Below are 27,986 nucleotides of genomic sequence, written 5' to 3'. Positions count from 1 at the left end.
TCAGCATTTTGAAATGACTTCATTTTAGTCCTCTATCCTTGAGATTGATTCATCCAGCAAACACTTATTGATCAGCTAGACGCCAGGTGCTGGGAATTGAGCTGTGGACAGTACAGCTTCCCATGGAGCTCACAGCATAGAGCCGAAGACTGACAGTGAGCCAGTGATCACAGGTGTGGTGACTGCCATGTTTCACTTGTAAGCATTGGCAGGATCTTGGGTTGTTCTGACAGGTCTGCTGACTTCATCCCTTCTTGATTCTTTAGGTTTCATGGTCAGTCTTATCTAAACTTCAGTTTTGGAAATAGCTTGCAATTTGCCCCACTGACTTTTTAATACTACCTGTGTTATTTCATAGAACAAAGGGAAAACAAGAGACCAAAAAGTTGAACCAAACCCTAATTATAAATAGTATTTCAGTGTAAATACCATCAGCCAGGAGCTGCCTAACAGTGACAGTATGTCCATTTAATGGAATATTATACAGGCATTAGAAATTGTGATATGTATCTTCATATATTGATAGAAAAATGTTCAGGATATAATATCATTTAGGAAATGCAGGGTACTTATAGTAAGTATAGAGTAGGATGTTGTTTTTTTCAAAAAGGAAAAATTATATATATCCTGAAAAGAGATCTCAAAAAAAGGTAAACTGATATAAACATCAACACTTACTGAGTGGTGATTTTCAATTTGTTCTTCATGCATTTATGTAGAGCCTAAATTTAAAAATTACTTTATTAACCATGAAAAGCATTTTTTCACATTAAGAAAAGGTGTTCTTTAAAATGTTCCAAATTTCTTCATACAAAGTACGTGTGTTGCAAGGCATTTTGTGTGTGTGTGTGTGTGTGTGTTGCTCTGGTTTTGAAAGTACAAGTGATAGTGTGGTGTCAGTCCAGCAGTAACCTCAGTGTATATTTGTGCCAGGAGAAACAGCTTTGGCCAAATGAAAGAGTGATAGCAAGTACCTAATGATTTCCCCCACTAGCTCCCCACAATGAACAGCGTCACTTTAAGCAAATGAATACTATTTGCTGAACTTTTTATATGTTTTAGTTTTAAAGGTAGATACATTTTCTATCAGATGTGATGAAGGGATATTAACTATGGGAGAGAAAGGAAGTGCCTTTTCTGGAAGCATATCAAGTGCCCTGAGGCCAGACTGTTCCGGACACCCTGCCACCTCCTTGTGGATGATGCCTGCTGATGAAGAGGCAGGGCCCTTAGGCCCAGATCCCTGCTGTCTTCCTTCCTGTGATGTCAAACCAGTTGCTGAACATTTGTAAATCTCAGTTTCCTCTGGTTAAATGGAGGTGATAAGATCAGTCCCTTCACGAATGATTGTGAGGATGAATTTCATTAATGTCCATAAACACGCTGCTTGAGTGCCTGACTAGGGGTCAACACCCCAAAAAGGGAGCAGCTGTTAGTTCTGTGTTCCCAACCCGGTAAGTTGAGGCCAGCCTGCTAGGATCATACAGTTACTGGGGGAGCCAGGCTCCAAGTAAGGACCATCCTGATCCCATCACCCTTGTCTTCCATGATGGAAAGGTATGTCAGACTGTAGCCATAGAAAGGGAGAGGGGAAAGGAGAGACAGTGCAGGGAAGGAACATGGCCCGTGGAAAGGGGAAGTAAAGAAGAGGGAAAGAGAAAAAAGGAAGATGGATGGAGAGGGGTGGGTGGGAAAAAAGAGAAAGAAAATCAAATGACAGGAGGCAGTGAGGGGAGGAAGAAGAGCTGAAGAACCATGGGGAGAAAGGCGGAAAGGGGCCCTGGGGGAACCCTATGTCCTCCTCCCTCCCTGGCCCCATCCCATGCCTCCTAGTCTGGATTCTGGTGCAGCATCTACCACTGTGACCTCCCCTATTCTGAGCTGCTCTCGCAGCTGGCCATTCACCACCCTTGAGTCTTCCATCTCTGATCACTCCTCGCTGCACCAGGACAGAGTCCATGCTTGAGCCTGGCCTCTGAGATCAGTTAGGGAACACTCCCACCTTCTTCCTAGACATGCCTTCCACTGTTCTCCGCCCTCTATCTTTTCACTATTTTTAACTATAAGAAAATCAGTTTTTTTTTTTTTCCCACCACCGCGTTACAACCACTTTATTCATAAATGCTTTGCCCTTTTTTTTTTTTTAATTCTGACACTTGGTAGAACATATCAGTGCTGTATTTTAATAGTAAACTGAAAAACTACATTTTAATTTTTCTGTAAAAATTGTCATTTTAGTTTGTTCATGTATCATTTTACATTAACATATAATAATAAATAAAGTATAATAATATTAAAGTATAATAATACTCTAGTGTCATCTTGTTTAGAAAAATAGAACTATTGCTTGGCATTAATATCTCCTTTTGTCATTAAAATATCATATATATGTATCTGAGAATATATATACATATGTATATACCCAGGGTCTTCCTAACCACAAATAAGTGTTTTGGTTTAGATAAGAGCATTTTCCTTTACTCTTATGTGAACCTCCAAATTCTATTGATACATTGCATATTTTAGGCATTGAGATTTTGTTTTTTCTTATTTCTTTTACTTCTCCTGTCCTTGCTTCACCTACCTTCCCTTCCCTAAATTTTCCCAAGTTTCTAACCTTATAAACTGGAGTTTGATACTGTAACAGGGAAACATGGCACAATCAAAACAGTGTACCCCCTAGACGTCCCTGTTCATATTACAGACCCACTCATAGTGCTGCAGGGCAGATTTATAAAATGCGCAGGAGCTGGAAACTTAAGGCAGTGGGCAGAACTGACAGTGGGAAGATCTGGAAAGAATATTTGAGATGTCACTTAATCCAATGACTGAATCCAATTAAAAATCCATTGTTTATTTTGAATCCTTCAGTTCAGTTCAGTTCAGTTGCTCAGTCGGGTCCGACTCTTTGCAACCCCATGAATCGCAGCACGCCAGGCCTCCCTGTCCATCACCAATTCCCAGAGTTCACCCAGACTCACGTCCATCGACTCAGTGATGCCATCCAGCCATCTCATCCTCTGTCATCCCCTTCTCCTCCTGCCCCCAATCCCTCCCAGCATCAGAGTCTTTTCCAATGAGTCAACTCTTCACATGAGGTGGCCAGAGTACTGGAGTTTCAGCTTTAGCATCATTCCTTCCAAAGAAATCCCAGGGCTGATCTCCTTCCGAATGGACTGGTTGGATCTCCTTGCAGTCCAAGGGACTCTCAAGAGTCTTCTCCAACACCACAGTTCAAAAGCATCAATTCTTTGGTGCTCAGCCTTCTTCACAGTCCAACTTTCACATCCATACCACATGGATGTGATTCCATGACCACAGGAAAAACCATAGCCTTGACTAGACAAACCTTTGTTGGCAAAGTAATGTCTCTGCTTTTGAATGTGGTTGGCAATACAGATCGCCAAAGATTGTTCCAAAAATAACACTAACCAACTAAGAGACCTGACAGATAAACACATCTGCCACACTCATGAAAGGGGTGCCAATTTGGAACAGACCTCAGTATGTGTTGTGGACTCATGCTTCGTGACATTTTCTGTCATGGAGAGTGCACAGTGCTTGGTTTGTTACAGGGAGGTGTGTTATTGAAAAGCAATCTCAGGCAATGAGTGGTGGATAGACTTGTTTTTCAGAAAGAGGGTATGACTGGGTTTCTATAGCTCAGGCAGGATAATTCCAGGTGGATGAAATGACCTTTGGAAAAGGGTATTGCAAAGGTCTCCATTCATTCACAGGTATTATACTGAGTGGCTAATGTTGGGGATGGAGTCTCAGTAGAGAATGATTCTTTTTTTAAAAAAATATTTATTTATTTGGCTGCGGCACATGGGATCTTCATTGAGGCATTTGGGGTCTTCCGTTGTGGTGCATAGGCTTCTCTAGTTGCGGTGCGTGGGCTTAGTAGTTGTGGTGAGCAGGCTCCATGGCATGTGGGGTCTTAGTTCCCCAACCAGGGAACAAACCCGAGCCCACTGCGTTGGAAGGGGACTTCCAGTGGGCCAGTAGGGGAGTCCTGAGGACCGTGTGTTGTGTTCTAATCGCTCAGTTGTGTCCGTCTCTTTTCGACCCCATGGACTGAGGCCTGCCAGGCTCCTCTGTCCTTGGAATTCTCCAGGCAAGAATATCGGAGTGGGTTGCCATTTCTTTCTCCAGGGGATCTCCCCGACCCAGGGTTTGAACCCAGGTCTCCTGCATTGCAGGCAGATTCTGTACCACTGAGCCACCAGAGAAGCCAACTGTACGTTTAACTAAACCATTATCTTTAATGCCTTGTGTGCGTGCATGTGTGCTAAGGTGCTTTAGTCCTGTCTCACTCTGTGCGACCTTGTGGACTGTAGCCTGCCAGGCTTATTTTGTCCATGGGATTCTCCACGCAGGAATACTAGAGTGGGTTGCCATGACCTTCTCCACTCTAATGCCTTTCTTGCTGCAGTTTCTGGTACTGGAGTGCTAGTCATGCTCTCTTTGTGTAGCTTCTTGTAGGTCAGCTCTGTGTCCATTAAAATTTGAGGGACTTCCCTGGTGGTCCAGTGGTTAAGACTTTACCTTCTGATGCAGGGGATTCAGGTTTGATCTCTGGTTGGAGAGCTAAGGTCTCACATGCGTTATGGCCAGAAAACCAAAACATAAAACAGCAACAATATTGCAAAAAATTCAATACAGACTTTAAAAATGGTCCACATTCAAAAGATCTTTAAAAAAGAAAAAAAGATTTGATACACGCCCTTAAGTGGCATATAAGTAGGGGGAGACAGACTGCTAAACAGCTGATATATAAATATAAAATATAAAACTCATAGGATAAAGAGCTGAAGAATAGAGACAAGCCATTTTATTGACTTGAAGGGCAGGTGGGCTCTTTCAGGATCAGGGTGAGTTTTCTAGGCGGGCAGGGATGGGAAAGGCATTTCTGATAGAGCACACAGGCAAAGTTATGATGGTAGTGAAGTGCATTACATGCTAAAGGACAGTGGTGGGGAGCATGGCCATGCAGAAGGTTAGAGTTGACTGGAGGAGATGACTATGGTATGAAGTGGCCTAGGATGAGGCGGAAGAAGGAGTTAGGCCAGAGTATGTTGAGAGTAAAGGACATAGAGGTAATGCTGGAATGTGGAGGAGAGAAAGTATGGCACAATCTCTCCATTCTCTACTTTGGGAAATCCTATCCATTTTCATCAGTTCTTTCCTGACCTGGCTGCTAACCAGGAAGAAAACAAAGCGCTCTCCCTTTTTTCCTCCCCATTTTTTTTTTTTAATGTTAAAAACTTGTAAATTGCGGTTTTATTGACATAGAACATTATATTAACTTCAGGTACATAATAAAATGATTTAGTATTTGTATATATTGCAAAATGATCACCATAATAAGTCTTATGTATCAACACACATAGTTACAAAGTTTTGTATGTATGGGATGAGACCTAACAGAAGCAGAAGATATTAAAAAGAGATGGCAAGAATACACAGAAGAACTGTACAAAAAAATTCTTCACGACCCAGATAATCACGAAGGTGTGATCACTCACACTCACCTAGAGCTGGACATCCTGGAATGTGAGGTCAGTTGGGCCTTAGGAAGCATCACTACGAACAAAGCTAGTGGAGGTGATGGAATTCCAGTTGAGCTATTTCAAATCCTGAAAGATGATGCTGTGAAAGTGCTGCACTCACTTTCATGCCAGCAAATTTGGAAAACTCAGCAGTGGCCACAGCACTGGAAAAGGTCATTATTCATTCCAATCCCAAAGAAAGGCAATACCAAAAAATGCTCAAACTACCACACAATTGCACTCATCTCACATGCTAGGAAAGTAATGCTCAAAATTTTCCAAGCCAGGCTTAAGCAATACGTGAACCATGAACTTCCAGATGTTCAAGCTGGTTTTAGAAAAGTCAGAGGAACCAGAGATCAAATTGCCAACATCTGCTGGATCATCGAAAAAGCGGAATTCCAGAAATGTCTATTTCTGCTTTATTGACTATGCCAAAGCCTTTGACTGTGTGGATCACAATAAACTGTGGAAAATTCTGAAAGAGATGGGAATACCAGACCACCTGACCTGCCTCTTGAGAAACCTATATTCAGGTCAGGAAGCAACAGTTAGAACTGGACATGGAACAACAGACTGGTTTCAAATAGGAAAAGGAGTATGTCAAGGCTGTATATTGTCACCCTGTTTATTTAACTTCTATGCAGAGTACATCATGAGAAACGCTGGGCTGGAAGAAGCACAAGCTGGAATCAAGATTGCTGGGAGAAATATCAATAACCTCAGATATGCAGATGACACCACCCTTATGGCAGAAAGTGAAGAAGATCTAAAGAGCCTCTTGATGAAAGTGAAAGGGGAGAGTGAAAAAGTTGGCTTCAAGCTCACCATTCAGAAAACGAAGATCATGGCATCTGGTCCCATCACTTCATGGGAAATAGAAGGGGAAACAGTGGAAACAGTGTCAGACTTTTATTTTTTGGGGCTCCAAAATCACTGCAGATGGTGACTGCAGCCATGAAATTAAGAGACGCTTACTCCTTGGAAGGAAAGTTATGACCGATCTAGACAGCATATTGAAAAGCAGAGACATTCCTTTGCCAACAAAGGTCCGTCTAGTCAAGGCTATGGTTTTTCCAGTGGTCATGTATGGATGTGAGAGTTGGACTATAAAGAAACCTGAGTGCAGAATTGATGCTTTTGAACTGTGGTGTTGGAGAAGACTCTTGAGAGTCCCTTGGACTGCAAGGAGATGCAACCAGTCCATCCTAAAGGAGATCAGTCCTGGGTGTTCATTGGAAGGACTGATGCTGAAGCTGAAACTCCAGTTCTTTGGCCACCCAATGCAAAGAGCTGACTCATTTGAAAGGGCCCTGATGCTGGGAAAGTTTGAGGACAGGAGAAGGGGACAACACAGGATGAGATGGTGGGATGGCATCACCGAGTCAATGGACATGAATTTGGGTAAACTCTGGGAGTTGGTGATGGACAGGGAGGCCTGGCGTACTGCAGTTCATGTGGTCGCAGAGTCAGACATGACTGAGCAGCTGAACTGAGCATGAGAGTGAATATAACTTAAAAATATTTGTTTATGTATTTATTTATAGTTGTGCTGAGTCTTCATTGTGTGGGTTTCCTCTAGTTGTATTGAGCGGGGGCTACTCCCTAGTGTGTGGGCTTCTCATTGCCGTGGTTTCTCTCGTTGCAGAGCATAGGCTCTAGGGTGCACAGGCTTCGTAGTTGCAGCCTGTGGGCCCTAGAGCGCATGGGCTTCCGTTGTTATGGCGCATGGACTTAGTTGCCCCAAGGCATGTGTGATCTTCCCAGACCAGGGATCGACCCATGTCCCCTGCATTGGCAGGCGGATTCTTAACCACTGAACCACCTGGGCAGTCTAAATATAACTTTATGAGTTAGTGTTTTCTACCCATGCTTTTTTGTTCATATGGTTAGTTGGCCACTTAGTGCATTGTTTCAAAGTTGCTTTAGATGTCTACTGTTTCTGTAGGCTAGAAAGCCCTTCAGGGAGGGGAGTTTTGTTGTATCTATTCTAGGTTAGGTGGCTATATGCTGCTGCTGGTGGCTATATCAGATCAGATCAGTCGCTCAGTCGTGTCCGACTCTTTACGACCCCATGAATTGCAGCACACCAGGCCTCCCTGTCCATCACCAACTCCCGGAGTTCATTCAGACTCATGTCCATCAAGTCAGTGATGCCGTCCAGCCATCTCATCCTCTGTGGTCCCCTTTTCCTCCTGCCCCCAATCCCTCCCAGCATCAGAGTCTTTTCCAATGAGTCAACTCTTCGCATGAGGTGGCCAAAGTACTGGAGTTTCAGCTTTAGCATCATTCCTTCCAAAGAAATCCCAGGGCTGATCTCCTTCAGAATGGACTGGTTGGATCTCCTTGCAGTCCAAGGGACTCTCAAGAGTCTTCTCCAACACCACAGTTCAAAAGCATCAATTCTTCGGTGCTCAGCCTTCTTCACAGTCCAACTCTCACATCCATACATGACCACAGGAAAAACCATAGCCTTGACTAGACGAACCTTTGTTGGTGGCTATATAGTAGATGCCAAATGTCTTTTTGCTGTTTTTGTTGTTCAGTGGCTCGATCTTGTCTGACTCTTTGAGACCCCATGGACTGCAGCGCACCAGGCTTCCCTGTCCTTCACCATTTCCTGGAGCTTGCTCAAACTTGTGTCCATTGAGTCAGTGATGCCATCTAACTGTCTCATTCTCTGTCATCCACTTCTCCTCCTGCCTTCAGTCTTTCCCAGCATCAAGGTCTTTTCCAGTGAGTTGACTCTTCTCATCAGGTGGCCAAAGTATTGGCGCTTCAGCATCAGTCCTTCCAAAGAATGTCTCTTAGTTGGGTTATTCTAAAGATTAGTATCTCAACTAAGCTATTTTACAACTTTAAAGTTGTACAGATTCTGTGATTCTGAATATTCCACACTGGCCTAATTTTTGTGGTTTAAATGACAGAAATTATTTTCTTTAATACTGAAGAGCTCTTTTGGCATCATAGCTTGTTTGGCATGGAACACTTTTTTTTCTTAAATGTAATTTGTTTAAATTCAAAGTTATTTGTCTAAGAAAGGGAAAAGTTCACATTTTGAAACTCTAAAAATAACATACTGGATGGATGATGCCAAAACAATGGTTTCAGTCAGAAAACCATTTCTCAATCCAGCATCTAAATGAGAACTAACTACTGAATCTTATCATAGTTACTAGGCTTTCACTGTTTTAAGGCAATTAACAGCAGTATTGAGAAACCTAAGTAATGAAATATTTTTAAAACCTCTAATTTTTTCAGATGTCTAATGCATTGTGATGATCAAATGTTCCTTATATAAGCCTGATGTAATGTGAATGATCATATCTTATAATACAGCTTTAAAGTTTTAATGAAAAGTATGATTTCATTCTCTTAGTAGATAGATAAATTCACCCAAATCAGATCCCGTCGATCATGCATTAGTCTATTAAGATTATTTTTAAAATAATGCTCTTAATTTGCTATGGAATTTACTAAATTTGCTGAGATAAATTTCCTAGGATAGTTTTCTGTACAGTTCTAGGGAGAAGTACAAGAGTGACTTAAGTCTGTTTAAGGAACTATCTTATTTCTATAAAAGTGGTTTTTCAAACTTGAGATGCAGATACGGGGTGAGAAAACTTCAGGAAACTTGACTTAGCATGTACGCATACATGTTGACCTACCCAGCAGGGCTTATGGTATTAGGTTCAAAAGCATTTTGATTCTTGATTCTTTTCTCCTTATTTTGAGACATCTTCTGTTTCTATCATATGTAGGATATTTAATAATATAATTAATCAGCATGTCAGCATAATTTTTGATCCCTTTAGTAACTTAATAATAAGATTTGTGTGTATGTATGTGTTAGTCACTTAGTCATGTCTGACGCTTTGCGACCCCATGGACTATAGCCCACCAGGCTCCTCTGTCCATGGAATTCTCCAGGCAAGAATACCTCCAGGCAAGTGGGTTGCCATTCCCTTCTCCAGGGAATCTTCCCCACCCAAGAATTGAACCTGGGTCTCCAGCATTGCAGGCAGATTCTTTATTGTCTGAGCCACCAGGGAAATCCCCAAGGTCATTTATGTTCTAGACATAAACTGTTAAATAATTTAATGCTTGTTTTTTCAACAGATGTGAATTATTAAAAAGAAAATGGCCCAACGGAGCACTGTATTTCCTTCTCTTGTCACCGAGGAAAGGTATAATATATGGAAAATATGCATCTAAGGTATACTTTTTCTTTCCACCAATTCCATGAGGGCTGCTAGTGGGCATGATGGTCATTATAAAAGAAGCCTTGCAGCTTCTTTTATATCCAAGAATGACTTTTCTTAAGGGCAAGAGTAGTACTGTTGTGTCCCCTCTCCAGCTTCTGACTTGTAGGACACTGTGGACCATTCAGTGATTGTGACCGGTGGAGATTTCACGGTAGCCCTGCATTACAGTTGTACTTCTGATTAACAATAAAATGTACCTCTGGAGGCTTATGGGCTGATATCCCCACTAAAACTTTTTAATGAGAAGTTGCAAATTGAGTGTCCATAGGCCAAAACTGGCTCATAGAAGTAATACATTGTTTGGCCTGGATCATCTTAAATACTTTTTAAATGAGTTGTTAACATTTTAAAAATCAGGTGGGGACTTCCCTGGTGGTCCAGTGGTTAAGACTCGGTGCTTCTGATGCAAGGGGCACAGGTTTGATCCCTGGTCGGGGAACTAAGATCCCACATGCCTTGTGGCATGGCCAAAAATACATAAATAAAAATCAGGTGACTTCACATACAAGCCTAAATTTCTTGGTTCTTCTTGAACTATCAGATGATCTGGAAAAAAGAATCTGCGTTCCCAAATGGTTACTCATGGGTGGAACAGAATTGTGGCTCCCTTAGGTGAGGAATGCCTCTTTCAGTTTCTCAAAGTCCCTAACATGCCCTAGTGTATCCTGTGTGGTATGCTTCACTCCTTTATATCCATAGCCTGACCCTTGTAGGCATTTCAGTTTATAGCCACTTTAGGAGAAGGGGAAAGGAAAGCAGGTCCAGTGATTCTGTTAATAAGCTTTGAGCCTGCAGCCTCTTGTGTTGGGAGGGCATGGAGCCTGCTACCAGCACACTTGACTCTCTGTGGACCATTGATTAAAGATGCTGCCTGTCTCACAAAGAAAACTCTTTGGGGCAGAAATTCTGCTTCAAATCTTCATTTAGCTTGTAAGGATAGATACTTTGCCTTTCCTGGGAAGTCTTGAATCTGGCTTTAAAAATGATTTTTTTTCCTAACTGACAACCCTAGTAATGTGGGGCTCCCTTCTGTAGGCGAGTTCGAACGATGCCCCGACACAGCCAGTCCCTGACCATGGCACCCTACTCATCCGTAAGCCTAGTGGAGCAACTCGAAGACAGGATCCTCTGCCACGAGAAAACCACAGCCGCCCTTGTGGAGCACGCATTCCGGATCAAAGACGACATCGTCAGCAGCTTGCAGAAAATGCAGAACAAAGGGGGAGGCGACCGCTTGGCCAGGCTGTTCTTGGAGGAGCACATCAGAAACATCACTGCCATAGTGAAGCAACTGAATCGGGATATCGAGGTATGGCATGTGGAAGTGTGGTGCGTTCCCACAGACAGATCTGCCCCACACCTGATGACCCCTCACAGGCATTTCTGCCATCAGACCACAGCCGTCTGTCTTGTCCAATCTTAATGATTGCCAAGGAAACAGCTTGAACAAATACATTAAGTATATTCCGGTATCTGGTAGCAGTTACTGTTAGTGTTATTTGTGTTTAATCTCTGTGTACCTTGCTGATTACTAAATCACTTTGTTTTGTTTGGCTCTCAATGGAAAGAGAGGAGAACTCATCAGATAGTTTCCCTGTAAAACCCTTCCTGTCGTTGAAGACAGCTATTAAATCAATTACTAGGTCAGCCTTTGCTGCTTCAGATGAAATGTTTCTAGGTCATAATGATTATATATAATACAGTTGATTACTCAGACAATCTGGGGATTTGAATTGCTTCTCAGGCTTGCTTTTATTGCTCTATTTTTCTCTGAAATGAGCCCAAGAAAAGGCCAATATTGTCTATTTTTAGAGTTTGTAAATTTACTGCTGTTTATTGGGCAATCACAGGGACCACAGAATTTAATTCAGAAAGCTTAAGATCATTTAGGGCCCGGGCTAACATCACTGAACAATGTCAGTACTTCCCTGGTGGCTCAGATGGTAAAGCGTCTGCCTACAATGCGGGAGACCCAGGTTCAATCCCTGGGTTGGGAAGATCCTCTGGAGAAGGAAATGGCAACCCACTCCAGTACTCTTGCCTGGAAAATCCCATGGACAGAGGAGCATGGTAGGCTACAGCCCATGGGGTCGCAAAGAGTCGGACACGACTGAGAGACTTCACTTCCTTACACATGTAGTTTGAAAATATACGAATAAAAGGTATATGGCTAGATTAAGGAAAACCTTTGTCTTATGTCATGGAGATTGTATTTTAATTATGCTTCCTGAAATCAAGACTCTCTTTTCAGTTTCAGATTTGTATTTATTTATTTTAAGAGCTTTACTGAAGTACAATTGAAAAGCCACAGAAGTCTACCCATTTTAAGTGTACAATTCAATGATTTGTAGTAAATTAATAGAATTAATGTTGTGCAACCATCAACACAGTTCAGTTATAGAACATTTCAATCACTCCCCAAATTTCTATCAGCCTGTTTGCGAGTAATCCTTCCTTCTACCCCAGACCCAGGCAGCCACCAGTGTGCTTTCTGTCTCTATAGATAATTTGTCTTTTCTGGACATTTCATATGAATGGAATCTTACAATATGAAGTCTTTTGCATCCAGCTTCTTTCACTTAGCATAATCTTTTTGAGGTGCAACCATGTTCTAGCATGTATCAGTATTTCGTTTCTCTTTATGTCTGAGTGGTATCATATTGGACTTTCCTGGTGGCTCAATGGTAAAGAGTCTGCCTGCAATGCTGGAGACCTGGGTTCGATCTCTGGGTTCAATCCCTGGGTCAGGAAGATCCCCTGGAGAAGGAAATGGCAACCCACTCCAGTAGTCTTGCCTGGGAAATCCCATGGACAGAGGAGCCTGGAGGGCTACAGTCTGTGGGATTGCAAGAGTCAGAAATGACTTAGCGACTAAACCTACCTAATAGTATCCTATTATATGGATATACAGCTTTCTGTTTTTCCACTTATCAGCTGATCGACATTTGGATTGTTTCCAGTTTTTAGCTATTGTGACTAAAGGTATTGTGAATATGTGAACATGTCTTTGTATGGAGATATATTTTAATTTTTCTTGGGTAGATGACTAGGTGTGGAATTGCTGGGTCTTGTAGTAAGCTTATGTTTAACTTTTTAAAATGTAGCCAAACAATTTTCCGAAGTGGCTATGCCGTTTTACAATCCCACCAGGAATGTGTGAGGACTCCAGTTTCCCTACTTCATCCCCAGCACTTGCTATCATCTCTCTTTTTGATTATAGTCATTATAGTGGCCGTGTAGTGGTATTTCATTGTGCTATTAATTTGCATTTCCCTAATAACTAATGATGTTTTCATGTCCTTATTAGTCATTTGTGCGTCTTCTTTGGTGAAGTGTCTACCCAAGTCTTCTGCCCATTTTTTAAAATTATTTTTTATTGTGGTAAGATACTTATCGTTTTAACCATTTTAAAGTGTGCAGTTCATTGACATTAATTACATTCACAATGTTCACCTCTGTTGATTTTCAAAACTTTTTGATTATCCAAAACAGAAACTGTATTCCCAGTAAACAATAACTCTCCATTGCACTTTCCCCTCAGCCCTGGGCAACTTCTGTTCTGCTTTCTGTCCCTATTCTAGGTATATCACAGAAGTGCAGTCATACAGTACTTGCCCTTTTGTGTCTCGGTCATTTCACTTATAATGATTTCCAGATTTTTTATCCATGTTGTAACATGTGTCAGAACCCATTTTTAAATTAGGTTATTTTATTATTGAATTGTAAGATTTCTTTGTATATTACAGATACAGGTCCCATATCAGATAGGAGATTTGCAAAATATTTTCTCCCATTCTGTGGCTTCTGTTTTCATTCTCCCAGTGGTGTCTTTTGAAGCACAAATTTTAATGAGGTCCAACTTACAAGTTTTTTAAAAAAATGGTTTATATTTTTGGTGGTATGTCTTGAGAACTGTTTGCTTAACCCAAGGTCATAAGGCTTTTGTGCTCTGTTTTCTTCAAAAGTTGATTTTAGTTTTTACCTTCAGGTCTGTGAGTTACTTTGAGTTAATTTTCGTGTATGAAGTGAGGTTAAAGATCTAAGTTAATTTTTTTTTCAAATGGATATCCAAGGAAAATCGATCATTTTCCCGTTTGCCCCTTTGTCAAAAATGAATGGATCATAAAATTTAAGGGTTAATTTCTGAATGCCATTGATTTGTATGGCTTTCCTATGCCAATACCACATTGCCTTAATTTTTAGCTTAAGAGTACATTTTGAAATCATACAGTGTAAGCCCTCCGACTTTGCTCTTGTCAAAATTGTCTCTCTCAGCTATTCTAGGTCCTTTGTATTTCCTTATAAATTTTAGGATTAGCTCTATTAAAAACTCTGCCGAGATTTTGACAGAGATCACTTTGAATGTATAGATCAGTTTGTGGAGAATTGCTGTCTTAATACTGAGCCTTCAGTGTTGCAAAGCATCAGCTCTTGGTTTTATTTTTTTCACATTTGCTTTTTTGTTTTCTATTTCATTGCTTTCAACTCTAGGTTGTTTCATTTTTCTCTGCTTATTTTAGGTTAGTTTGCTTTTCTAGTTTCTTCAGGTAGAAGCTTAGGGAATTGGTTTGAGATCTTTCTTCTTTTCTGATAATGGTGTTTAAAGCCATAATGTGGCCTCTGAGCACTGCTTTGGCTGCTTCCATGAGTTTTGGTACGTTGTGATTTTGTTTTCATTCGGTTTAAAGTATCGTAAAATTTACCTTGTAATTTCTTTTTTTTTGGTACATGTGTTACTTAGAAGTATGTTATTTAATTTCTGAATGTTTGGAGTTTCCCTATATTTAGTGGATATTTTGTGGATTTCTAATTTAATGTGGGCAGAGAACGACTTTGTATATCTTTAATCTCTTTAAATTTATTTAGACTTGTTTTTAGAGATTTTTTTGATGTGCATCTTTTGTTTTAAGTCTTTATTGAATTTGTACAATATTGCTTCTGTTTTATGTTTTGGGTTTTTTGGCTGCAAGGCATGTGAGATCTTAGCTCCCTGACTAGGGATCAAACCTGCACCCCCTGCATTGAAAGGTGAAGTCTTAACCACTGGCCCACCAGGGAAGTCCTGAGACTTTTTTTTTTCAGTTATTGAATGTCCGATTTTTATTGTTGAATTGCCCATTGCTCCTTTCAGTTCTGTCGGTTTTGCTTCATGTATTTCAGGGCTTTGTTGTTACATGTGTATACATTTATAATGTGTATTTTTTCCTGATACAGTGATTCTTCTGTCATTATAAGATGTCTCTCTTTATCTCTAGTAACATTTCTTGTTTTCAAGTCTCTTTTGTCTGATATTAATATAGCTATTCCAGCTCTTTATGTGGAGAAGGCAATGGCACCCCACTCCAGTTCTCTTGCCTGGAAAATCCCATGGACGGAGGAGCCTGGTGGGCTGCAGTCCATGGGGTCGCAAAGAGTCGGACACAACTGAGCGACTTCACTTGCACTTTTCACTTTCATGCATTGGAGAAGGAAATGGCAACCCACTCCACTGTTCTTGCCTGGAGAATCCCAGGGATGGGGGAGCCTGGTGGGCTGCCGTCTGTGGGGTCCCACAGAGTCGGACACGACTGAAGCGACTTAGCAGCAGCAGCAGCAGCAGCAGCAGCTCTTTATGACTATTGTGTACGTAGTTGATTTCCTTTTCTGAGAAGTCTCACTCAGCTTATACCCAAGGGAGAACCTAGAATACCACATGATTAACCATTTTCACTGTCTTTGGAGATTACAGCACACCTTTACTAAGGACAGAGATTTACTCAGAGTTGTATCCTACTGGAGTACGTTTGTCTTTTTTTAATAAGGGGATGGAGTTGATCTTTGTTGCTTTGGTGACTGATGGCATCCATTTCAATTTCTTTGGATCATAGCTTTATTCCATTGGATACAGGCTAAGATGGCTATTAATCAGAGTGCCTTATCACATTTTTTGATAATGCGGATTGGAGTCCATAACACAGACCAGAGCATTGAGACTCTCACTTCCTGGAGTCTGAAACCTGAGCAGAGTGTTCCAAGGACATGAGTATCTTTCCAGCAGCTGTACCTGTAGGATGTTAGGTAGTGGTCCTACTGCCTTGACCCTAGGAATTGCCTTTTGTGTCTTTTTCTCAGTCTGGATCCCCAGCTGTCCTGTTGATTGTATGCACTTCTCCCCTATAGCCTTCCAGTAAATTCCAGATTTTTCACCTAAGCCAGAATCAGGTTCAGTTTCTGGCAGCCAAAGAACTCTAATGGTATCCAAGAGGCATAGAACATGTAAGAGACTGCTGCAGATAATTTACTTGTTTTCGGAAAGTGGTGTCTATATTTAGAATGATCTTTTCAGTATTATATTTGAGTGCTAAAGCAGTTTTATCCCAGAGACTGAATAATTTGGCAGCCCCAAGTTGGCACCTTCTCAAGATTGAAGAACCCCAACTTAAACATTTCCATTTTGAAGAGAGAGATATATTAGGAGGCTGATAGCCCTGCTGTACTCCATTCTATAAAGGGTGATGGATAAAATCAAAGTGATTGGGGAGAAACAATGATGCTCAGATCCCTGATCCTTCTACCAGTGGTGAGAAATGTGTTGCAAAAAATTGCAAACCCTCCTGTTTCATGTTAGAAAATGGTGTGACCTCCCCATTCTTCCCACACCCAGCATTTCACTGTGGGTACTCTGCTTGGTTCTCTTTGCTTATGTGGGTGGTGGACAGACTAGAGACTGGAAACCATCCATTCTGCAGTACTATCCTCAGGTAAAAGCAGAGAGTGTAATTCTACCGTTAGAATTTTTTCGGTCTGCAAAAGAGGTGATAGTACTTAAGCTGCAGCTATGGGGTATCTGGAGGATAACTTCCCTTTTGGTAGCTGCTGTGTACTAATCCAACAATCAGAACCATTTCAAATATGTAATTTCCAACTTCAGCTGAGCCCCCAGTGCTGTTTAATAGCTCCTTCATTCTAGGAAGCCTTCACCACCAGTTCCCTCCCTGGCCTCACTTCTTTTTCCCTTAATTTATCGTGGGCACCCAGCACTTGGCACTGTTACCACAGCATTTACTGAATAAGTCTGGCATTGTTTCTTTGCACGTCTGTATCCCTTGATAGAGTGGGAGCCCTTCAAAAAGAAAGGAACTTTGTCTTTCTCATCTTTCCATTGTCCAGCACAATGTTTGGAACAAAATGCCATGAATGTTTTTTAAGTGAATAAATGCCCTGTTCAGATGGAAGCCCATAGCAGATCTTCTGGTAACAAAAAGAACTGGAAGAGACCCTGAGGTCCTTTGTGCAAACTCTGTCCTTTTCAAATGATGCATCCAAGGCCCTGGGAAGTGAAGAGACTTCTCTGAGATCTCTGTTGTTGTTCAGTTGCCAAGTCGGATCCGACTCTTGTGACCCCATGGACTGCAGCACGCCAGGCCTCCCTGTCCCTCACCATCTCTCAGAGTTTGCCCAAGTTCATGTCCATTGAATCAGTGATGCCATCCAACCATCACATTCTCTGTCGCCTCCTTCTCCTCCTGCCCTCAATCTTTTCCAGCATCAGGGTCTTTTCCAATCAGTCGGCCAAAGTATTGGAGCTTCAGCATCAGTCCTTCCATTAAGTGTTCAGGGTTGATTTCCTTTAAGACTGACTGGTTTGATCTCCCTGTTGTCCAAGGGATTCTCAAGAGTTTGAAAGCATCAGTTCTTTAGCACTCTGCTTTCTTTATGATCCAGCTGTCATATCCGTACATGACTACTGGAAAGACCACAGCCTTTACTATATGGACCTTGGTCGGCAAAATGATGTCTTTACTTTTTAATACACTGTTTAGGTTTGTCATAGCTTTCCTGCCAAGAAGCAATCATCTTCTAATTTCATGACTGCAATCACAATCCACCATGATTTAAGAGCTCAGGAAGAGGAAATCTGTCACTGCTTCCACCTTTTCCCCTTCTATTTGCCATGAAGTGACGGGACCGGATGTTGAAGCTGAAACTGCAATACTTTGACAACCTGACGAGAAGAGATGACTTATTTGAGAAGACCCTAATGCTGGGAAAGATTGAGGGCAGGAGGAGAAGGGGACAACAGAAGATGAGATGTTTGGATGGCATCACTGACTCAATGGACATGGCTTTGGGTGGACTCCGGCAGTTGGTGATGGACAGGGAAGCCTGGTGTGCTGCGGTTCACGGTGTCACAAAGAGTTGGACACGACTGAGTGACTTAACTGAGCTGAACTGATGGGGCCGGATGCCATGATCTTAATTTTTTTAATATTGAGTTTTAAGTCAGCTTTCTCATTCTCCTCTTTCACCCTCATCAAGAGGTTCTTTAGTTCCTCTTTGCTTTTTGCTATTTAAGTGGTGTCATCTGCATATCTGAGGTTGTTGGTATTTTTCCTGGAAATCTTGATTCCAGCTTGTAAGTCATCCAGCCCAACATTTCTCATGATGTGCTCTGTGTATAAGTTAAGTAAACAGGGTGACAATGAACAACCTGTTGTTGTACCACTTTCTCAATCTGAGCCAGTCACTTGTCCCATATGAGGTTCTGTGATACTTCTTGACCCACATACAGGTTTCTCAGAAGACAGGTAAGATGGTCTGGTATTCTCATCTCTCCAAGGGTTTTCCACATTTTGTTATGATCCACACTGTCAAAGGCCTTAGTGTAGTCAATGAAACAGAGGTAAATGTTTTTCTGGAATTCCTTTGCTTTCTCTGTGATCCAGCAGATGTTGGCAGTTTGGTCTCTGGTTCCTCTGCCTTTCTTTCTCTTAGCTCTCAGGATCTAAACCCAGACTGTTAAACTCTAAAGATGAGCTCCTTTCACTTTTCTACTTTGCCTCTTGAAAGCTCCTCTAAACTCTGATCTTAGGTAACTAACTCTCAAATGTGACAGGCAGTGCTATTCGTCATTCTTTGCTTTCTGAGTATTTCTACCCTTGGCTCCCCCTCCCACCCCCAGGAAGAATTTCTTCATAGAACTAGGTAATTAAAGATGAAGTTCTCACTGAGTTATACCCTACCCTCTCTTTCCTTTGGTGTGAGTTCATTGAGCTGCTTAGATAATTTGAGTTAATAGCAAACATACCTAGAAATCCAAAATCATCAATCATTTAGGCTTTTGCTAATTATTTTTCTTTAAGATATGTTTTTAACATGATTTTTCTTTAAAGTGTATTTAAGATGATTTTTTAAAAATAATTTACAATGGGGGTTTATAGTAATTTCAGTTCTTCTGTTTTTTCCATCTGAAACACATTTTGAGTAATGATTATTCTTTCCTTAACCAGACAGCACTCTTCCATTTACATATATTTTTGGAGTGTGTAGTTTGCAAATGAATAGATGATTTCCATTTTAGAGAGGGAAGTCTGAAGAAAATCTATTTCTGGAAAAAAATTTTACTTTGCATATATGAGCACACACTTTTTTATAACTAGTAATAACTGTATATCATTATGAAGTAACAGAAGATAGTTTGGAAATTTAATAGACTTTTATATGAAACAGTAATTACATAGTTTTTTATATATTGTGAGCCTAAGCATGTTTACCCAAACATAACTAAAATTAAGATGCTTAATGAGACATCAGAATTGCCACATTGTAGCCAAACTCTGTTAAAATGAAATCATAGTGTAGATTAGAATTTTTAAAGTACTAAAAGTAAGTCTTTATTTATAAGCAACATAAAATTGGAAGGATGGATGCTATGAATAGGTGATATGCACATTTAAAGCAAAGAGATGTGAAGATACTCAAATTGTATTTAAATGATATGAAAGGTGTATTTTTTGTCTGTAGATTCTTAATTTATTCTGTAAATTGCCTTTTAAAAAAACATTCTTGTGGCTTCCCTGGGTCTTCGTTGCTGTGTGTGGGTTTTCTCTGGTTGTGGCAAACAGGGCTACAAGATCTCTAGTTGTGTTGCACAGGCTTCTCACTGTGGTTGCTTCTCTTGCTTACAGAGCATGGGTGCTGGAGCACGGACTCAGTAGTTGTGCGCATGGGCTTAGTTGCCCCCCAGCATGTGGGATCTTCCTGGGCCAAGGATTGAACCCATGTCCCCTGTGGTGCAGTGTTAAAGAATCTGCCTGCTAAGCAGGAGACACAGGTTTGATCCCTGGGTCAGGAAAATCCCCTGGAGGAGAGCTTGGCAACCCACTCCAGTGTTCTTGCCTGGGAAATCCTGTGGACAGAAGAGCCTGGTGGGCTATAAAACATGGGGTCACAAAAGAGTCGGACATGACTTAGTGACTAACAACCACCACCACTGTATTGGAAGGCAGATTCTTACCCACTGGACTACCAGGGAAGTCCTTGCCTGGTTTTTAGGTTATTTTCATCACTGGTTCACACTGGTTTTCCAGTTCACTCAGTAAAATTTACTGGGTATTTGTTTTGTAAAAATATATCCCCACAGAGTGATTTTGTAATATAAAGTAAAGCTGAAACCATTCTCAACATGTACAGCTCACTTCAGGCTCCTGATGGAGCTAGTTGAATTGAGGTGTGTTAATACTGCATCCTGGGACTTCCCTGGAGGTCAGTGGCTAAAACTCTGTGCTCCCAATGCAAGAGGCCCTGGTCTGGAAATTAGATTCCCATGTCACAACTAAAGATTCTACATGCTGCGATGCAGATCTGAGATTCTGTGTGTTGCAGCCAAGACCCAGCACAGCCCAATAAATAAATAAATATTAAGAAAGTACTCTATCTTGTTAAGTTTGGCTCAATAAGTCTTTATGATTATCATGTGGCTCTGTACACAGTTATATACAAGAAGAAAAGTAAAATATATTGTTAAACCACTGGCCTATGTGATCCTCAAGAACTAGAAATGAATCTTAATTTATTTTTAGCACCTCTACAGTGTCTAGCACATCGTAGGAGCTCAAGAAATCTTTCATAATCAAAGGCTCTGGGGTCCTTGGTTCTTTGAGAACCCTATAGTTATTGCCCATTTTCTTTCAGCAGATACAAATATCAAAACAGATGATTCCTGTGGGCTAGTATCTAGTAGGTGCCTGATAAATATTGACTAAAAGCATCTATTGTTTTAATACATCCTGACTCATTGTCTCCATTGGCAGTTTGCATTGCTATATGGAGTATGTTATCAATTATGTATTCCTCAGAAACTTTCCACAAATTATCATCATCATAAATTCAGAAGAGGTAATGTAGTCAACTATGAATTATACATGTCTGGATTATCTATACTGTTTTTGATTAAAGCTGATATCAGTCCCTGGGAGCCAAGTCCTGGTAAGCAGTCCATGGCCCTTTTTTTGGGAAGGGAAGGTGAGCTTTCCCTTTCCTGCCGATTTGATGGCTTAGGGAAGTATTTGGGACCCCTGTGTCTCCTCGGGGCTTTCATCGTGTCTTTGGCCTTTGGGGAGCCAAGCAGTGGGGTCTGCTACCCAGCTGGCTGGAATCTGAAGACCTTCTCCTGGTTTCCCTGTGCTCAGGTTTCATAATGGCCTGCTGGCTTGGAGTGTTTCCTTCGACTGAGTTGGGAAATGGGAAAATGTATCAAACCCTTATTTAATTCACTAGATGATACATAATTTTCTGTCTTAATAATTTGCAAATGGGCTGTTGAAGAGTTTGCTAAGGTCAAGTGATGAGTGCATAGGGGCCCTTATTAACATGTCACAGCAGAGTTGTGGACAAATGATGTTAACGTATCGTTGGGATGAACAGACAGGAGCTTGGTTCGTCTTGAATCTAGTGCACCGTCAGTGAGGAGAGCCCCTTGGCCGTTGGACCTCATGTAGTTACCTAAAAAGGGGGTTACAGCTTGTAGCTCTATCGTCTTGTCCCATTGCAACAGACGTATTAGTAGAATAACATTGATGATTGTCATGTGTATTAGTCTGTGACCTCCAAAGAAATAAAACCAATAGCACATATTTACGATGAGGTTTTGGCTCACATGATTATGAAGACTGAGAAGTTCCACCAGTCTGTAAGCTGGAGTAGAGGAAAGACGGTGGTGTAATTCCAAGGCTTGGGAGCCAGAGAGACGATAGTGTGGATTCCTTCAGTCCAGGTCTGAAGACCTGACAGTCAGGAGTGCTGAGGGCAGGCCAGTATCCCAGCTCAGTTAGGCAGAAAGCAAATTCCACCTTCTTTCTCCTTTTTTTTGGATTATGACACTCAGTGGATTGGATAATGCCTCCCCAAGTTGGGGAAGACCTTCTGTTTTACTGACTTCACCAATCCAAATCCTAATCTCTTCTGGAAACACCCTCACAGACACCCCCAGAAATAATGTTTATCCAGCTGTCTGGGCATCCCATGGCCTAGTTAAGCTGACATAATTAACTATAACGTTATCCAGATTCTTTTTTTTTTTTTTAAACTCTACCCACTAGACTTGGCTTGTCATGTGGCTTGACTCTAGGGGGAGAAGATAGTGAATGGAGTTTGACTATTTGTTTAGTTCTGAATATTTGATAGAGATTTTCCATGTAAATTAACAAATTGGTGTTTTGGTGTCTGCCCTGCCTGTAATACATTTTAGCTTGTCTGTCTCCATCTTTGAGGGCCTGATCAGCTCCAGTCACCAGCTAGATAGAGTCTTGGAGCCTTCAGTGTAGACGATCAAACCCTGGAACATGGAGGTAAAATAATTAATAAATTACTCAGCCATCTACGGGGAGCCAGGCCTTATGTGAGGCACTGGGGCTAAAGCTGTGACTCAGGCATACAAGACCCCTGCTTTTAGGCCTGCTGCACGTTCTAGTGGGATTTATAGGTGCCAACCCTAAGTGGCCAGGGTAGTTTCAGCCTAAATCCAGGGCTCTGAAAAGGTAATTTGATGGAGAGTGATTGTGGGCTGTTGTAGGTGGGCGTATAAGGTGACATGTAAACTGAGACTGGAGTGACAGAAGGGCCAGCCAAGCCAAGGTGATGGGGTGGGGGAGGAGACACGCACGGAAGAGAACATTCGGAGAGGAGGCACTGCAGGTTCCAAGGCATACGCTGTAAGAAGCTTGGCATGTTAGAGGAGCAGAAAGAGGACCAGTGGGACTGGAGTGTCATGGGTGGGGGGTGGGTGGAAGTGGGTGATGGGACGCCATTACTTAAACAAAAGAATTTAGAGAAATTATTCATATGTTTGGTTCTGAGGATACACTAGTTAATAAAACAGATGAAAAACCCTTGCCCTCATGTTGCTTACAGACTGATTTGTATTTCAGAAAGATCGCTCTGACTGCTGCCTGGAGAAGGGAATGAAGGGAAGCTAGAATGGGGGCAGAGGGCATCCAGAGTGGCTTGGATTCGGGAGTCAGGGTAGAGATGGAGAGGAGTGGATGGGTGCTAGATCTGTCTTGGAAGTGGCGCTGATAGGACTTCCTGCACATTAGAGTTAGAAAGACTTCTGCTTAGGACTTGGCAAGTTTTAGGGCTCCATCAGGGCTTCCCCTGTGGCTCGGTGGTAAAGAACCCACCTGCAATGCAGGAGTCGCAGGAGACAAAGGTTCAATCCCTGGGTCAGGAAGATCCCCTGGAGGAGGAAATGGCACCCACTCCAGTATTCTTGCCTGGAGAATCCCATGGACAGAGAGGCCTGTGGGACTGCAGTCCATGGGGGTCACGAAGAGTTGGACATGACTGAGCAACTGAGCACACACGCATTGGATATCTAGGTGGACATGCCAAGAAGGCAGTGGATATATGAGGCTGGAACTCTGGGGATTTTTAAATCTAGTGTGAAAATTAAAGAGCCATTGTCAGGAGATGCTGTCGCCCTGCGCTGCCGTAATTGGGTCCTTCTTCATGGGATTTTGGAGTTATATTTTCATTTCCAAGTCCTCACAAATCTGAGGAGAGTTGAAGAAAGAAGCATGGAGGGCTGTTCTTCTTGATCATTCCTAGGCACCCCTGGCCTGTCTGTGGTGAGATCCCTGGGCATGGGTCTATATCTCCTTTGCAAAAAAGGCATGATAGAATGCTGTGAGGCTCACACAGGGCGGGTCTTTCCTACTGCCTCTGGCAAGGGATCATCCTTAAAGGTAGGCCACATATTAGAAAAAATACATGAAGACTCAGGACATCACTTTTTCAAGGTAACTGGCCTCTTCTCTCTTCTCATGTGAATTTAGACCATGTACTTCCCACCCTGTAGTCTTACTTGCTACAACTGAGACTCCTGAAGGCATGCTTGGTGCTCAGCACATAGTAGGTCTGCAGAAAAGAGTTTCTTGAACTGAATTGGCAATAATGGAGAGTTGATTATATGCTTTTTAAAGTAAACACATAATGATGACATATTGTCCCAAAATGACAAATTAAGAGAACATTTCTGGCTTTACAGAAGGATTGTTTTTCTAAGACTTCATCATGTGGGGGTGTTCAGTTGCTCAGTCATGTCTGACTCTTAGACTTCATCATAGAATTTCTTTAAGTAATACGCTCTAGAATGCCTTCTGTTTTCACGTAACTTTTCAGTAATGTGAATGTTGTGTTAAATTCAGACATAATTCTCTCTGTATTATTCAAAGAAAACACTTCTAATATAATATCTCATTCATCTGCATAAGAATTCTGAAAGTTAAATGGGGTTTTCTGAGCATTGAAGCACACACACATATACTCTAAGCATTAACACACACACACACACACTCACTTTTTTTCTGGTTATAAAAATAATGTAAGCACATTGTGGAAAATACAAAAAAGGAATCAACTGTAATCTAACCCTAGAGATAAGCGAGGCGTTAATATTCTAGTATTATTTTTTATGTACCTTATACACAGCAGGAATCATGCTGTGTATTCATTTATACTCTTTCTTTTTGCTTAATAGTAAATTGTACACATTTTCTCTGGTTTCTAAGAGCACTCCATGAACCTCTTACTGGTTGCATAATAATATACCATGTAGATACCTTGTAAAATACTTGGTCTATGCATCACACTATGAAGACATCTTTGTGCATTCATTTTTGTCATAATACTTATTGTTTGTTTTAAGATTTATTTCAAGAACTGGTCAAAGGTTATGAACATTATGAATATATTTTTGAAGGACTGTGCTCTGGAAACGTTGTAGCATGAGGGCAACTGTGCATTTTCAATTTTTGATACATATTTTAAAATTATAAATTTACTAAAGTATTTACTTCTTTAATAGATGGAAGTGGTACAATTTAAAATGTTTTACTTTTAAATAGACATCACTTTTTAGAGCCACTTTAGGTTCACAGCAAACTTGAGCTGAAAGTGCAGAGTTGTGACTTACATAACCCCTGTCCCCACATAAGCACAGCCTCCCGCACTGTCCTCATCTGCAGCATAGTGGTGCATTATAACGGTATGGTTTTATTTCCTGTTTATTTGCTTATAGAAATACTGGATGTTTAAAAAAAGTGTCATTTATTTTTAGCACCTGTTTTGTGAATTGCACTCATGTTCTTTGCTTAGTGATTTTTTACAAAGATTTGTGTGTTTTATTTTTTGGCTGTGCTGGGGCTTCATTGCTGCATGCAGGTTTTCTTTAATTTTGACTGGTGGGGGCTACTCCTCATTGTGGTGTGGAGGCTTCTGTTGCGGTGGCTTCTCTTGTTGTGGAGCACAGGCTTCAGTAGTGGCACAGGGGCTTAGTTGCCCTGTGACATGTGGGATCTTCCCAGACCAGGGATTGAACCTGTGGCTCTTGCATTGCAAGGCAGATTCTTAACCACTGGACCACCAGGGAAGCCCTGCTTGGTGACTTTTTTGATTGAGAAACAAATGCAATGATTGGTTGGAGCCTTTGTCATTTGTACAGTGTCTAATGCAGTGTTTTTTCCCGGAGGGGTCTGTGAACCATGACCTTCTACATTTCTGGGCCCTTGCTTTGGTTCCCTTGGAGTGGGGTCCAGAAACCTGTGTATTTAACAGGCCATGTGGCTGTCCTTACACACCCCAAAGATGGCTGAGAATCCATAGTCATAAGCTTTATTAGAAACAAAAATTTGAAGCATTATGTACCAAAAAATAAATATTTACTTTCTATTAACTGTAACAATAAGCATTATTTCCTATTAAAAGATAAAGAGCTCACTAGCACATTCTCATCAGTGGGAGAGTGTCAGAACCAGATTAGTCAGATCTCAAGTTTTCTTGCAAGATTGTGTTCTGATGACTAACATTTTATTATTCACAGGTGATTGTAATTGGGATTGCATTCTTCTATTCTGTTGAGCAGGTTCATTCAGAAAAAGCTGGAAACTACAGCAAACAAGATATGTCTCGCAGTTCCAAATTCCTTTCAGTGAAATTTTTTTTACTGTCACTATCAGTGTTACTCAGTCTATAGTGACTTCAGCCAGATTTCCAAAAAAGAAAATGCAGAATCCTCATATTCCTCATTTCTGTTTTTTACAAGGAAATTTGAAAATCCTTAAAAACATGTATGTAAGTGTACTTTTCTGCATATACGTTATACTTAAAAAATAGTTGATAGTGGGACTTCCCTGGTAGTCCACTGGCTAAACTCTGTGCTTCCACTGCAGGGGCATGGGTTTGATCCCTGGTTGGGGAACTAAGATCTCTCATGCTGCATGGTGTGGCCAATAAATAAATTAATTAATTAAATTTAAAAAATAGTTGATAGAAGGGAGCACAGAAGCAGTTTATGCAAGGCATAAACATATTTTCTAGTGGAGCTTGCCTGTTTATTTGCAAATTGGACTGCAAATTGTCATAATACCAGAAATCATCAAATTTCCAGAAATGGTAGCAACCAAGTAGTTATAACCTCAGATATGCAGATGACACCACTCTTATGACAGAAAGTGAAGAGGAACGAAAAAGCCTCTTGATGAAAGTGAAAGAGGAGAGTGAAAAAGTTGGCTTAAAGCTCAACATTCAGAAAACGAAAGTCATGGCATCTGGTCCCATCACTTCATGGCAAATAGATGGGGAAACAGTGTCAGACTTTATTTTTTTGGGCTCCAAAATCACTGCAGATGGTGACTGCAGCCATGAAATTAAAAGACGCTTACTCCTTGGAAGGAAAGTTATTACCAACCTAGATAGCATACTGAAAAGCAGAGACATTACTTTGCCAACAAAGGTCCATCTAGTCAAGGCTATGGTTTTTCCAGTGGTCATGTATGGATGTGAGAGTTGGACTGTGAAGAAAGCTGAGCGCCGAAGAATTGATGCTTTTGAAGTGTGGTGTTGGAGAAGACTCTTGAGAGTCCCTTGGACTGCAAGGAGATCCAACCAGTTCATCCTAAAGGAGATCAGTCCTGGATGTTCATTGGAAGGATTGATGCTGAAGCTGAAACTCCAATACTTTGGCCACCTCATGCGAAGAGCTGACTCATTGGAAAAAGACACTGATGCTGGGAGGGATTGGGGGCAGGAGGAGAAGGGGATGACAGAGGATGAGATGGCTGGATGGCATCACTGACTCGATGGACATGAGTTTGAGTGAACTCCAGGAGATGGTGATGGACCGGGAGTCCTGGCGTGCTGTGATTCATGGGGTCGCAAAGAATTGGACGTGACTGAGCGACTGAATTGAACTGAAGTTGTTATACATGAATGTATCCTTAAATGTCTAGATTGGTGCAGGAGGCAATAGGAAGGTCAGTGGCTTGGTGTGCCTTCTTTCCTATCGCCAATTCTAGAGCCACCTTCTTGATCAGCTGGGATGGGCAGGCGGGAAGGCCTGGGGGAGCCAGCAGAGACCTGGCCTGAGAGAGCATGACAGTGAGGTCCTGGACACGGTGATTTAGGAGTCAGAGAGAGAAGGCCAGTCTCCCTGGGCTCGTGCACCCTGTGCTTGAGCTGGTCTTCTGCCCTCACAGGCTAGGCAGGCTTCAGAGAGGAGGGTGCAGAGATGCTTCCTCCTGGCTCCTCACCTGGATGCTGGCTCTGTGAGGTCACTGGCTGCACCTCCAGCTCTTCAGCTTCTTCCACCATACTCTTCCACTGATCTTACTCCAGTGAGCAGAGAACAAGAAGAGATGTCACACCTAAGGGGGCCCAGCAGCGAAAGGGAGGAAGAATAAGCACAGCTGTTAGAACAGACCTAAATGAAGTAGGAGACAGGTGGACCTTGAGTGAAAAATAATTAGGGCATGTTATGGACTGAATGTTTGTGGCCCCCAACCCCGCCCCTACCAAATTCATGTCTGAAGCTCTAACCTCAGTGTGATGGTATTTAGAGGTGGGGCCTTTGAGC

The 27,986-nt window shown here is 41.6% G+C and overlaps 1 protein-coding gene and 1 non-coding gene across 3 annotated transcripts in view; both read left to right on the top strand.

The window, feature by feature from the left end:
* The window catches only part of FAM81A (family with sequence similarity 81 member A), an 85,754-nt gene that overhangs the window by 12,991 nt on the left and 44,777 nt on the right, over positions 1 to 27,986 (top strand). The window contains exons 2-3 of one of the 2 annotated variants that reach the window (XM_070797487.1): positions 9,672 to 9,739; positions 10,853 to 11,126. In XM_070797487.1, coding sequence (XP_070653588.1) covers positions 9,693 to 9,739; positions 10,853 to 11,126 — 321 coding nt within the window. In that variant the 5' untranslated portion in view covers positions 9,672 to 9,692. Of the gene's footprint in view, positions 1 to 9,671; positions 9,769 to 10,852; positions 11,127 to 27,986 lie in introns of both variants that reach the window. The other variant, XM_070797488.1, reaches the window with a different exon arrangement.
* On the top strand, positions 11,743 to 11,814 carry TRNAC-ACA (transfer RNA cysteine (anticodon ACA)). The gene has a single exon. It is a non-coding gene; the product is annotated as a tRNA-Cys (tRNA).

The sequence above is a fragment of the Bos indicus genome, chromosome 10 (assembly GCF_029378745.1).
Source record: "Bos indicus isolate NIAB-ARS_2022 breed Sahiwal x Tharparkar chromosome 10, NIAB-ARS_B.indTharparkar_mat_pri_1.0, whole genome shotgun sequence".
NCBI classification, from domain to species: Eukaryota; Metazoa; Chordata; class Mammalia; order Artiodactyla; family Bovidae; genus Bos; species Bos indicus.
This window is presented reverse-complemented; position numbering and strand designations above follow the sequence as displayed.